The 13,996-nt window shown below is 45.3% G+C and overlaps 1 protein-coding gene across 1 annotated transcript in view; it reads right to left on the bottom strand.

Annotated features, from left to right (window-relative positions):
* The window catches only part of NEK10 (NIMA related kinase 10), a 44,014-nt gene extending 31,827 nt beyond the window's left edge, over positions 1-12,187 (bottom strand). The window contains exons 1-16 of the mRNA XM_078604147.1: positions 11,541-12,187; positions 10,533-10,621; positions 10,365-10,425; positions 9,383-9,483; positions 8,913-9,011; positions 7,371-7,455; positions 6,583-6,624; positions 6,123-6,201; positions 4,760-4,827; positions 4,542-4,621; positions 3,908-3,994; positions 3,493-3,717; positions 2,260-2,405; positions 1,069-1,130; positions 854-931; positions 213-277 (exon numbers count right to left, since the gene is read on the bottom strand). Of these exons, the coding sequence (XP_078460273.1) occupies positions 213-277; positions 854-931; positions 1,069-1,130; positions 2,260-2,405; positions 3,493-3,717; positions 3,908-3,994; positions 4,542-4,621; positions 4,760-4,827; positions 6,123-6,201; positions 6,583-6,624; positions 7,371-7,455; positions 8,913-9,011; positions 9,383-9,483; positions 10,365-10,425; positions 10,533-10,582 (1,328 nt within the window). The 5' untranslated portion in view covers positions 10,583-10,621; positions 11,541-12,187. The remainder of the gene's footprint in view (positions 1-212; positions 278-853; positions 932-1,068; positions 1,131-2,259; positions 2,406-3,492; positions 3,718-3,907; positions 3,995-4,541; positions 4,622-4,759; positions 4,828-6,122; positions 6,202-6,582; positions 6,625-7,370; positions 7,456-8,912; positions 9,012-9,382; positions 9,484-10,364; positions 10,426-10,532; positions 10,622-11,540) is intronic.
* Between the last annotated feature and the right edge of the window lie 1,809 nt (positions 12,188-13,996).

The following is a 13,996-nucleotide window of genomic DNA, read 5'->3' as shown; positions in this document are numbered from 1 at the left end:
TTTGTCTAGCAGTAATGATTGTTTACAATAAAATAAGACTTCATCACAAAATATACTTGGAAATAAATTATGCTGTCAATATGCGGCACATCTGTATGAAATTAAAGGAGCACAATTTCCATGAAGGAAAATGTAATTACCAAATGTATTCACAGAGGGTATTCCTGGATGTGTGTTGACAACTCGTCAGGCTGATGTGCCATGTGCCCTACCTCTTGAATAGATGCCTATTTCGCTCCATGCTGAAGAGGAACCGCAGGGCTCTGAAGGCATAACGCTGCACACAGTTTGCAGATCACATTTCAAACTTGTAGAACTACCAAAAATATCCGTTATTGTTAGAACACAAGATATGAACATTGTATTCAAGCTGGCGCTGACTGATTACCACAACATTAATATCACACCTGGTCAAGTGGCTCAGCAGGAGAGCGAGCGGCTCGTAATGGGAAGGTTGCGAGTTCAAATCCTGGATGGAGTTTGACTGCCCATCGTTCCTCCAGGATTGATAAAATGATCACCACTTTGTGGGGAAGTCAAAAGGATTTGTCCCATGGATAGATTCACCAAGGCTATAGAAAGTTTTTATTTCCACAGCTGTAAACAAATGATGTTTAGAGCACATGTGCCATGATGGTGTGTTATGAAGGGCCACTGCGCAAAACTTTGCCTATTATATATATCTTTTTCCTTAAAGGCCAAAGTGTTATTGACGAATTTGTTGTTTTGTTGTTGTCTATAGGCCCTGCTTACAGCCAGCATGAACATGGGGCATATCAATGTTCAAATGGTGCCTGTAGTCTTTGGGCAATGATCCTGAAGTTGAAATTAAAAAGTAAGATAGAGACGTTACCTGTAAGACATCCCTATTGTGTGTGCTGTGGGTGGGGTTGGGGAGCAGCAGAGTGCCGATGATGTACACCCCGTTAGCCTGAGGGTGGAGCAAGACTGCACATTACTCGACAGTGATAGTGCGTTCACATTTAGAGATGTAACTTCTTTTACTATAAATACACACTCATTACAATGCAATTTACAACATGCGTGGTTACCTGCAACGTGGCTCACCTGCACAACTTGCTGTGCATTGCTGTCGTTGAGCACCAGCTCAGTAAGGGCGGTACAACACGCTGCAAAAGCAATTGATGGTAGGTAAATGTGAGGCCCACTCGTGGTGCCCGCATCTTGAGGAACAAGGGCAACTGTGGCAGCAAGTGTTTTTTTTAGTTTTTTACACCGAAGCTTAGTGCAGGCCGAAAGGCCCAAAACATCAAGCGGCCAGAAACAAGCAGCACGAGCAAAGTTGTAATGGATCAGAATGAACACGTGTCTTGAATTGAGAAGGGTTATAAGAGCTTGGGAAAAGAGGCGATGAGGTGGGAACTTCCAAGTGGAGCAGTGCGAGGGAAGAAGCGGTGAGAGAAGTGTTGTGACCTGCAGTGTGGTGATGAGACGAAAGTCTGGTAGATTGAGCCCTCAACATAGGTGAAGAAATGAATACGTAACTTCACAGAAACAGTAGCCACAGTTGTAGCGATAGCAGAGAGATCAGGGGGCAACTGACCACCAGCGCAGCAGTGTCTGGAGTGAATCGGTCAGTACTGCATCATCAATTCACCTGACTGCTTTACCATGAATTCTATCAAGTGCAGTGCAATAGAAATTGGATACTCTTCCCCAGATATGACAACAGAATTCCAATTTTGGCCACGTTCAAGTTCTAGTTGATCTTGTTTAACCATCTGAGAACTCAAGTTACCATGATTGTCTCATTTACCAAAGTGACCTGGGTAACCAAAATTATAAATTCAATAACATAAAAACATGAACAACCATGAAGCAAACAAAAATCTGTGCAAAAACTACATCACAAAACAAAGAGAAAGTGGTGCACAGACATTAATCAACATTAAGTTAAATACATTTAATGCTGTCAAAGTTGAAGAATTAACAACACACAAAGATGAGTATTTAATGTACAATAGCCCCTAGCCTTATCCACACCTTAACATGCAATGCACATCTCTGTGTGTTGTTAAATCTGATTGTTTTCTGGTCTGCACTGATTGTTTTGTTGTGATGGGTTTTATCATCATTTGCAGATTGAATTTGCGAAAGTTGTTTCAGAGAGATTACCTTAAAAAAACATTCATTGAAAAATTGTGTAACAAGAACATCAAAATATGTTTTGGGTGATTATTGTACGAGTATTTAAACCAGTATGTAAACAGACGTGTGTGTGTGTGCATGCATGCGTGCCAGCCTGCAGGGAGGTGAGGCCATCCTGGATTTCCGCGGGGCTCAGTTCTTCCGAAAGCGGGAGCTGCCGCAGTCGCCCAGCTGCATTGGCGCTTGACAGGCCCCCAAAGGAAATGCGGTCCGACACAAACCGACGCTCACGGTCCCTGGGGTGCACACAGCATGTCGCCAATCACTGTCTCCTTCAAATTACAGCATCAGTTTACAAGCAAACTATCGATCTATTCTCACTGTCATCAGTGGGATTGATAGTGCTATTGCCAGGCCTTAATTTCTCGCCGAATATGTTTCACTTGTCTACTGAAACCGAGAAGCCGCGTGTAACTATTAGCCACAGACATACAGAAAAGTATACTAGAGGTGGTGTGCCAGGTAATCAAATATTTTCTGGGTCGTTGACACATGCAGCCAACACTCAGAAAAATCTAATACTTTCTATAAACTATTAACACATAAAGGTGTGCAAATCATAGATGCCACATGGCGATCACATGGCAAGCATGCTAGGAGTGACTGTATCCACTGGCGGAGCCAATGGGGGGGGGGGGGGGGTGGCACGTGCCCCCCCAATGATCCAAAGCAGTTATAAGTGACTCTCAGAATTGTGCGCAGTTGCGTATACAGTACACGACTTCCCTGAAGGCATACCTTCAGCGAGCGCGATGCCGATCACACACGGTTCGAATTCGACCCTTGATCGATGGCTGCGCCATCGCCGCACACGCGTTGAATAAAAAGCAAAGGACAAGTCCTTACTTACGAACAACTCCTATCATTTTTCATTGCTGGAGGGGTTGCCCCCTGACCTGAAAATCCTGGCTCCGCCATTGACTCTATCATCTCATTCATACTCTGTTCAGCAACCACAGTGCAGGTCAAACACTTATTTTTCTACTTCTTCCCTCATACAGCTCGCCTTTGGAATTCCAACCCATAGTCTCTTATACACGTGCTCAATTAGATAAACGAATTAACTCTTACCTAATTACAACTTTTATTGTGCTATTTGTTGCTGGCTACTTGACTTTTGGGGCCTATTCTCAGCAACTGTATTTATAATTAAAATAATGGAATAAACATATGGAAGTTGTGCCTTCCTGCTGTTTGTGAGCACACCTCTGTGCGTTGTTAAATCAAGCCAGACAAATCCAGATGAAAGCTGGCCCTGGTCATTGGTGTGATTAAGACTGCTAATTGGATTACACAGTGCATCTTCCAGCCAGAAGACCTCACCCCTGCAGCAGCCGCAGAAGCTGAGTGACACCCCCCCAGCGCCGAATGTCCTCGAGCATGGCCTGGTCCTCGCACAAGTGCACGAGGGCCCACACGGCGCTCGCGAGCAGGCGCAGGTGCTCGCCCTGCAGGAGGCTCAACAGCACCGGCACTCCATCCAACACCCGCATCTGATGCCACACAAGGCGTTCCTGGCACAGCTGCCGCAGTAGGTCCACAGCTAACCTGCACAGAGAGAGATGTGGGCCCGCCAGTGTGACTGCCTACGTGCACCTAGAGCGGTCTCAGAATGCGCAATGTTTTATACACAAACTCTCTCAATCAATGGGCTCTCATCTGGTCATGAATGCCAGTTCATAGCTGGAGCAAGTGTGTCTGTTGTGCCAGCAAGAAAGGTGCGCACATTCCAGCTCACCGCTGGGAAAGGAGGTCATAGTCCTGCAGAACAGGCAGGAGATTCTCCACCACAGCTAGCTCCGCCAGCTTCCTGCGGCACGCCGCACTGGAGCCCAACAACACCAGAATCACTGACAAACCCAGTTCTCAGTGACAGTAACCATGGAAAATAAGCAGACGGTGATACTGATGACAGAAGATGATGGCAACGAGTAGTAACATGGCGCAGCGGTCGCATGTTCACCACTTGTTGCAGAAGTTTGTGGTTGGAATAAGCCAGGCTGCCATGGCTAATTATGCAGGTCTATTTAACCATACAATGTGGACTATCTGCATAACAATGGACGTATAAAAATTCCTTGACAAAATTAGAAAAATTGCAGGCCAGTGTGTTGGCATCATGGTCAAAATTTTCCAAAGGTCAAAAAACATGAATCACAAATTACTTAATTGGGAAACACATCGCTATTGTAACCCGCTACTGCGAATGCTTATGAGGACCCTCTTAAAAAATAGTGTTGGCACTCATTGAGGCTTTCCTTGGTAAACAAGTGTAATAATAAATAATAATTTTAATATGAACAGTGAGGTTGATATGGTGGTAGTCGGTGTTGTTTGTAGTAGTGGAGAAGGGGAATGTTGCGTCACTCCACCTCTCAGCCAGACTGTTGAGTGCCAGCAGTGAACCCAGCAGCACACTGGACTCCCTGGCAGCTGTCAGAATCACCAACGTCTGCAGAGTCATTGCATAACAAATACAGGATGCGCTAAGCAGCTGGATTCTTCTCATTTCTGTCAATCCAGTGTGAGGCCAAGGAAAACAGTGACCACAATTTCACGAAATAGCTGGGGCTGTCAGGAGTCAGCCTACCTTGTGTGCCCCAGATTCTGTGACCCATTCCCTCTGCTCCACCACTCCAGCGAGCTTTTGGAAGATATCTGCGGCAAAACACCAGCACAAAAAGCACAGCGGCCTTGCTCGCCCTAATCTCTATGCAGTCTTTCTCTTTACTGGATGACAAATTTAACCTTAATATTTATACATTCACAAACATATTTGAATACATTATTATTACTAGCTCGTGACAGACCTGCTTATTATGATTGCATGTAATGAAAAGTAGTAAACTGTAAAAATGCAGCCCTGCAATCGCTTGCTCACGCCACTGCTGGCGGAAAAGTCTCTGTTCGAGCGAGGGTATTTGGTCTACTCCACCATGTTGACCAGATGAGTTGGAAGAGGTGTGCGTACCCACACTGTACTTCAACACGCAACCTGCCAAACGATGGTATAGTATCCACTTGTACTGCTGCGTGCACACAGATGGGGAGATTTGAGAAACGTGCCCAAATTGTTTCAACAACCGCGCCAGAAGATGGAATCGAATCGGCGACATTTGGATTGCAAGTCAATTGTGTTAACCATCACACCTCGGCACCCCTCTAATATTGATTGGAATTTAATCAACATGGAAATTTCTGATATATCTAGAGTATCCATAGATGGTTCTTTCACATCCAACGTGCGTTAATGATATACATAACTATGACTTCAATAATGATGACAAAGACACATGTAGAATTAAAATCACTGAGATATTTCTGGTTTGCAATAAATCTCTGGATGCACTATCTACCAATAACACTTAAAATAAAGTACTTCTCAATGCTCAACCACATTTGGCCATGAGCCATTTACTGATATATCTATGCTGAACTTCTTTCATACCCTACGTAGCCAACCATGCTAATAGGAGGTGCGGGGAAAGGACAAGAAACTAAACACAAAAAGCAGTTCTAAAGAAATTAGTTTTCAATCTAGATTTTAAAGTACATCGCTCCAGTGGTTTCCTAATATCAGAAGTAATAGCGTTCCAGACAGCCGCAGAAGTGCATCTGGAAACACCCGATGCAGTGACCGTCTTTGTTCGATAGATATCCAAAAGTCGTTGCAAGGATGACCAGAGTTCGCGTGATGGTGAACATTCACACACAATCCAATGACTGCGCATGTTTAAAAAAGGAAAACGATAAGTGGCTTGAGCTCACCATTATGTAAACAGCTGTGCCCTTAAACACTGTACACTGCATTTTCCACAAAGCAAGCATTTTATAAAATACAGAACAATACGCAGTTTTAACACAGAAAAAGCAAGTGGCAGTTGCAGGAAGTGACTCCAATATAACTTGAATAAACACGTCATTTTGCTGGTTGACATACTGGGCTCACTCACTGGTGAGATTGACAAGGACGTCCTCTGCAAACTTCTCCTCTTCGTAACACAAGTGCCGCTGTGCCACCTCGTCCATATACTTCCAGTCGCCAAACCAGACACACGTCAATATTAGTTGCGATTAGTCTGCAGCTTTCCTCTCGCGTAAATCGGTGAGATGCACTTGTAATGTCCGCAGGTCATTTTTTACACACCCCATAACCACAATGAGACCCAACAGCTCCTTGCACACTTCATTAACCATTGATGCAACACACTTTGACATTTGAACGGTTTATTGAAATAGCTGGTTTCTGCATTTATAGCGTTTTACAAACTTAGTCAACCAAATGAGGACAACTAACATCCCCAAGCAGAACATTAAGGTCAAAACCTTTCGCAATACTACCCATTATTTTATGGCCTTTCTAAAGATTGAATAACTGAATTTCCAGCGTCATAAGCTGTACTTTGAACTTACCATTGCTAAGCCAGACACCCCTCCCATATCGTACAGCACCCTCTGTAAAGAAAACAGCACACCATAAGAATCCTTTCTGGTTATTCTGGTTTCATTCCTGTCATATCAACAAACTAGAAAATACTGCCACTATTGGAGCCACTATTTTTTATAAAGCAGTTCTCAGTCTCGCTGTTATTACACTTCAAAGAACAGTGAGTTGGCAATACTGTACATTTGTTGTGTGGTTAATCTTGACACCCAGACTCTTGTAGAAAAAGAGCTTCTTAGCTCAATGGGTCTCACCAGAAATCAACTAAACTGTTTGTTCAGAAGTAAAGTTGGCAGCGCCTTGCTTCCCTGCTTGCGGAATGTATTGTATTGTAGTTGTTTTTTTGTGAACTTAGCAATGCCAACGTTAGTTTAGTTTACACAAAAAAGCCCCAATGTGCGGCTCAAATATAACATGAAGGTATGCAGTGGGCCTCATGGGTACATGAACCAGCTAGGTGGCTCAGTAATAGAGAGTGGCATGCAATTGGAAGGTTGCATGTTCAAATCCTGGTTGGGGTTTGACTCAGCCCATCATGTTTCTGGGGTTGAAAAATAAGTACACTTTGTATGGAAGTCAGCAGTGGTTGTTCTCTCCCCTATCATATGAATGTGGAATTTCTACCACTGGCTCGGGACTATAAACAAGAGATGAGCACCGCCTCGGTGCTCGTTTGATCAAGAAATCACTGACTTTGAATAACGGGTATTACAGAACTCAAAACAAACTCCATTCAGAGTGTAGTGGTGTGGAGGACCTGGTAAGAAAAGTCCCGCATGAAGAGGCGGAGGCAGATGAGCACAGGTAGAATATTGGCCATCGGCGCCCGGTCTCTCCACTGTCTGTAATAACACACCGCAGCCATCACGAGGCATGGCTGTGCTTACTTCGGGAACTCCGTACCTAGACACCATGAATAGGATTACCTCATCGCAACTACTTTAATATATTTTCGTGAGATAATTTCTTCTTAAAACTTTGCAACTAAAGTTGGAAGTGCTCATCCATTAGCTCTCTACATCTGTCTGACTGGCTGTCTGTAAAGATGGCCCAATATAAAAAAAAAAACATTAGTATAAAGTTGTTGCTATTAGGAGTTTACCTGATAGAAAACTGGCCAAATCGATCCAAGGGTTTTTTCCAAAACCTAGACGAAATCCAGAGCTAAAAGGATTCAAATACCCAGTGACAAAAAAAGTACACGCCTCCCGCACCAGTTCTCCTCTCCTGGTCATATCATTGGGTGACGTAATCTCACAACATCATGCACCATGTGACATTTTGTAGTGCGGCTTGAAACACAATATTATTGCTAATGAAATACTTCCAAGGATAATCGCATGCTGTAAAGTATTACAGAAACCAAGCTTATGCATGATATTTCTTCCTTGTTTATATTAATGCAAACGTGTGTTTGTAAACTGCACATTGAGCAGGCATACTGATCCAGGCATTGGTTCTCATTGCACCGAGCCTGGCACACTAATGTGGCCACTCCTGCGTGAATTATATATGCGCAGGTCAGATTCAGAGTGAGAGAGTAAGAACTTGAGCCTACACAGGCTCTTTTACAATGTCGATGTGGTTGAGATGGCCATAAAAGTAAAATGGTGAGATAATACAAGCAGGCAAGGGATTTCAGATACAACAGATGTACGTTGTAACTAACAATATCAAAAGAAAACAAACTAAAATATAATGACAATAATTCAAAGTCAAATGGATTTTAAATGACAGGTATTTACCAGAAGTTAATTCAACTAATTCACATAACAAAATCATAAGAGAAAGAATTATACTGGGTCTGTAGGCTCAAGTTAATTCTTACAGCAACATCGATATTCAAGCAGCTTATAGGTCAGAGAATTGAAGGTGTGGAAAGTCATTGAGTCGTTTGGATTTAGAGACCAAGATATTTTACAATTCTGGAGCAAAGCAACCAAATTATTCCCCCCTCTAGGATGGAGGATTGTTTAGGGGCGGTGCAGAGAAGTGTAGATTGTCAGCAGATTTTCTTATGTTGGGGAAAGGAGAGAAACATGAATTCAGGTTGAAGGAATGTATGCCTCAATAACATTTGTAGATCAATATAAATAAATGTGTGTCCCTTCTGGCAGATAAGGGGATGCCATTGTTTTTTTTTCAATCGACTGGCAATTATGCAGCCTGTGAGGTATGTCGAGGATAATGTGGATTGATGAATGGCAGATAGGGTTAAGTTCGGATAGGATGGTGTTAGAAGTGACACAATTACAGATGATAGTGTGTCCCTGTGTGTAGGACAGTGTTATTGCTGTGCCTGCATAGAAGCCGCTGTGTGATGAGAGCAGTGAGAATCTCCAGGAAGCGGCTGTGCTCATGTAGAGAGCTAAACGCCCGCTCATTCTTGTACTTGGAACTGAAAGGACAATGCACAATCATCACCCTCACAATGAAACCCACAAATTTAACACTAATTTCCAACTCACAACCATCTCGCTCACAATGGTAATCACGGTCATCACGTTCACAATGAAATTCACAATCATCATGCTCATGGTGCAAACCTCAACATTCGCTCACAATGAAAAGCACAACTACGTCACTCACAATTAATAAGATTAGAAGAACAATTAATCCATACAATCCTATAACAAAATATCACTCAGATTCAAGTTGCACATTTCCCTTAAACAATTTGTATGATTTGTGCATCCTTTTGTGGAGAATATGGAGAATTCTTTACAGACCGCGTGTAACGGACTGTGAGTAGATTTATAATTACAGTACCTGAAAGCTTCCAACTGCAGAGCCTCGGTCGACTGGAAACGAGCATCTCTCCTCCCCTTCCCCACACGGCTAGAAGCTCCCATACTGCCCAGTGCTGGAAGCTGCACATACAAGTACAATCAAACACACAGGGTTATTAATTCCAATTATTATTGTTACAACTTATGAAAGCCTCACTGTGACTCAACTCTTTTTTTAAATCCTTTATATTAAGTTCACTTGCTTGCTTGCTTGCACGCTTACGACCGTGCAAATCTTTCGGTCGTTTTTTACCCCACTTCCCGTGATCCAATCGAGCTGACATTTTGCACACAGACTCGTTGTGCGTGACAATTTATTTTCGTGAAAAAAAAATTCCAAAATTTTCCACTTTTTAGAAGAAAAAAAAATTCATATTTAATTTAAAATACCAATGTGATAGAAATGAAACTCTTACTCAAGAAAAACAGAAATGAATAATAAAATAAAACCGATGCCACGCATATAAAAGATTTATAGTGAAAAACTTTGTTTTTACGGGTTAATTTTTCAGGAGGGTTCTGCAATGTGTTTGCAGTAGGGGGTGACAATTACTGTTTCCCAATCAAGTAATTTGCACATTTTTTTTATATCTAATTTGGTAAAATTGGACCATCACGCTGGAGCACTCTCCTTTGAATGGCATCATGGGATCTTTAACATAATGTATTTTATAGTTAATACACTCGCAGTATTAACCAGGGCGGCCTGCCGAATTCACACGGAGACCCTCTGCGACAAGCAGTACCCAATTGCCAAAAGTTACCTGCGATTTGATGGCTCATATATACGGCTATTGTGGTGATGCTGGTCTCAATGGAGAGCAGTTTGTTCCACAATTTGTTTCCTTTGTTAAGGATACATTGGGTCCACTGTTGAGGTCTTGTAGATTAAGGTCATGTTAGGAGTTGGTTATAGTTCAGGGGAATGTGTTGTATGCGCAGAGGGAAGAAAGAATAAGCACCTGCTTTTTGCTGGCCGGGGTATTCAACAAATCCAGCAGCCGCCCCAGGACATCCACATCCCTTGAAGACAAACATATTGGACGTGTTGTGATATTTGCTTACACATTCCCCTTTCAATTCTGGTGGGTTTGGTAGGCAATAATGATGACAATAAAGATGACAATTACTTGTAAGTGGATTCTTCTTTTTCCTTGTTGTTCCTGCCCTGGTCAGACATGACGCGGTTGAGTGCTTCGCTGCCCAGAGACCATTATTTCTGCAGCAAATAAATATAAGGAAAAGAAGAAGCCAAATCCCACATACGGCACCCACCACAGTGCCTACAGGACCTCAATTTGATACACGTTGAATGAGTAAATATCAGTGCTGAGTAAAATCAACAGTATTAAACACATTACTGCGTAACACATTAACATTGTCTTTTTAACCCTGGCAGAAAGATATGTACAGAATGCAAGCAAGCAAAGACAGGTGAGCAAGTGGGTAACAATAATTATTTACATTTGTAAGACGGATTTTATCCGTACAGAATCAGATCCCAATACTCCGTGTATGGAGAGCAGTAAATAAACAGAACCAGGGTAAACTTCCAGCACTAGGGGGTAAGAGGCCAGTGTAAAGAGGTAGACGGGCAGACGTTGTTAGACAGGTAAACTGGTACCCAGACGGGCAGGCAGGCAGGGCGACAGGTAAACTGGCGGGCAGGTGTCAAGGTATTCAGTAAGACAGGCATATGCGCAGGTAGACAGGGAGGTAGAAAGGTGAACAGGTACAGAGGCAGATAGACGAATAGCGAGACAGGGGGACGGGTAAACAGGCAGGTATAAATATACACATCGAGTCGACAGGTACATAGGGAGACGGATAAACAGACAGCTAAGTCGGCAGCCATGTATTCAGGTAAGTAAGTTGACACGTTAGAGAGGCAAGTAGAAAGGTAGACATGTGTAAATGTAGACAGCCAAACGCGTAGGCATGTAGACAGCTCGACATAATCAGAATCTTTATTTCTCCTGGAGAAATCCGATTGGCTATGAATCTCATTTTCACAGATGCCCAGGAGGGGTCGGTCAGAAGGTTACAATGAACAATACAAAAAGCGAAAGGAGTGTAAAGTATAGGAAATGTGAGACAACCACAAAAGAATGTTAACTCAACTTGCTATTCTATCTTACCCGGGAGAAGCGAGTGGGGCCAACGTGAGGCGACGCAATGCCCCACGTACCGGGCGTTGCCGTGGACACGTTTTGCAGGTCTTCAGAGTCCGGGAGCTGCCCACAATCCGTGAGAAGTTAGGATGGTGTAGTAGTCCCGCTAGTGTAATTTAATAACGATGACGGTAATCGTAATAATTGTAACAAAGTTAAAATAATAAACTCTTAAACGCCGCACGAGCTTAACCAGCGGCGCTCGCTCGCACTGCCCAATCACAGGAGACCTTACTGGCCTTACTGGACACGCCTCGCGGCGGAACCAATCGGATCGCGCGTCTCCATCGCTAAGACGCTCGTTGCTAGGGAAGCTGCGCCTTGATTGGTCGTCGGGTGACGTCACGCGCGTGGAAACCATGGCGACGGAGACGCCGCGGCCTGGCGCCGCCGTGAAGCCTGAGTTGCCTGGAACAGCAACGGCCATGCTGGATGAAGGCCTCCCCTCGACTCCACCACCAGCACCACCACCATCATCACAGCAGCCGTGGTCACTCCACTGCTGGATGAAGGCCTCCCCTCGACTCCACCACCAGCACCACCACCATCATCACAGCAGCCGTGGTCACTCCACTGCTGGATGAAGGCCTCCCCTCGACTCCACCACCAGCACCATCATCATCATCACAGCAGCCGTGGTCACTCCACTGCTGGATGAAGGCCTCCCCTCGACTCCACCACCATCATCACAGCAGCCGTGGTCACTCCACTGCTGGATGAAGGCCTCCCCTCGACTCCACCACCAGCACCATCATCATCATCACAGCAGCCGTGGTCACTCCACTGCTGGATGAAGGCCTCCCCTCGACTCCACCACCAGCACCACCACCATCATCACAGCAGCCGTGGTCACTCCACTGCTGGATGAAGGCCTCCCCTCGACTCCACCACCAGCACCACCACCATCATCACAGCAGCCGTGGTCACTCCACTGCTGGATGAAGGCCTCCCCTCGACTCCACCACCAGCACCACCACCATCATCACAGCAGCCGTGGTCACTCCACTGCTGGATGAAGGCCTCCCCTCGACTCCACCACCAGCACCATCATCATCATCACAGCAGCCGTGGTCACTCCACTGCTGGATGAAGGCCTCCCCTCGACTCCACCACCAGCACCACCACCATCATCACAGCCGCCGTGGTCACTCCACTGCTGGATGAAGGCCTCCCCTCGACTCCACCACCAGCACCATCATCATCATCACAGCAGCCGTGGTCACTCCACTGCTGGATGAAGGCCTCCCCTCGACTCCACCACCAGCACCACCACCATCATCACAGCAGCCGTGGTCACTCCACTGCTGGATGAAGGCCTCCCCTCGACTCCACCACCAGCACCACCACCATCATCACAGCAGCCGTGGTCACTCCACTGCTGGATGAAGGCCTCCCCTCGACTCCACCACCAGCACCACCACCAGCACCACCACCATCATCACAGCAGCCGTGGTCACTCCACTGCTAGATGATGGCCTCCCCTCGACTCCACCACCATCATCATCACAGCAGCCGTGGTCACTCCACTGCTGGATGAAGGCCTCCCCTCGACTCCACCATCATCATCATAGCAGCCGTAGTCACTCCACTGCTAGATGATGGCCTCCTCTCGACTCCACCACCATCATCATCATAGCAGCCGTGGTCACTCCACTACTGGATGAAGGCCTCCCCCATGATCCTGCGATGCAGTAGTTCCACGTGAAGGTTCACATTCACTTGTTTCATCGGTCCATCGCTTCGGTGACCGTCGTCTTGGGCACGTTCAATTTGGTCTACAACTGCGTGTACAACTACACACCTCCGCCACTATGCCCTCTATACCCTCGACATCTGACGTTCTAATCTACACCCTACTCCAGGGGAAGGAACCCCGGGCCGGCGAGGCGGTTACGTTTACTTGGTTTAAGGCAACACGTAGCCTCATGAGACCTACAATTTAGAAACGGTTCGCAAACGAAATTCATCAGTCACTGCTGGTATCTTAGCCGCACAAATCGGGTGCTAGTGTTGGAATATACTCGACCAGGTAGCAGTGTTTTTAGTTGGAACACGCTTCGTCACTTCTCTCGCTGAGAGGGGAACAGTCGCAGTGGTCGAGAAGTAAATGTGGCTGGACAGAAGCTTTTTTTAAAGTCCTATCCGGCGCTTGGTGAAAGGTTCACTCACCCAGCTCTACACCTGCACTCTTGATATACAATCTCAAGAATTGTACGATACAAAATATAGTTTCGTGAATAAAAAACAGTATCGGCAAGCTTAACAGTTTATTTCCGACAGCCTTGCGGACCACCCGTGGCCCATGCACCACTGAGCCTTCCTTCATATTTGCTCGCATTACAGCTCCGACACTGCCACTTGCAGCCCCACATACATGGACATCGGCACTGGACGACGAGCACCCCAATCGGGCCCGAGAGCAT

Source organism: Lampetra planeri, chromosome 21 (genome assembly GCF_965212315.1).
Source record: "Lampetra planeri chromosome 21, kcLamPlan1.2.h2, whole genome shotgun sequence".
NCBI classification, from domain to species: Eukaryota; Metazoa; Chordata; class Hyperoartia; order Petromyzontiformes; family Petromyzontidae; genus Lampetra; species Lampetra planeri.
This window is presented reverse-complemented; position numbering and strand designations above follow the sequence as displayed.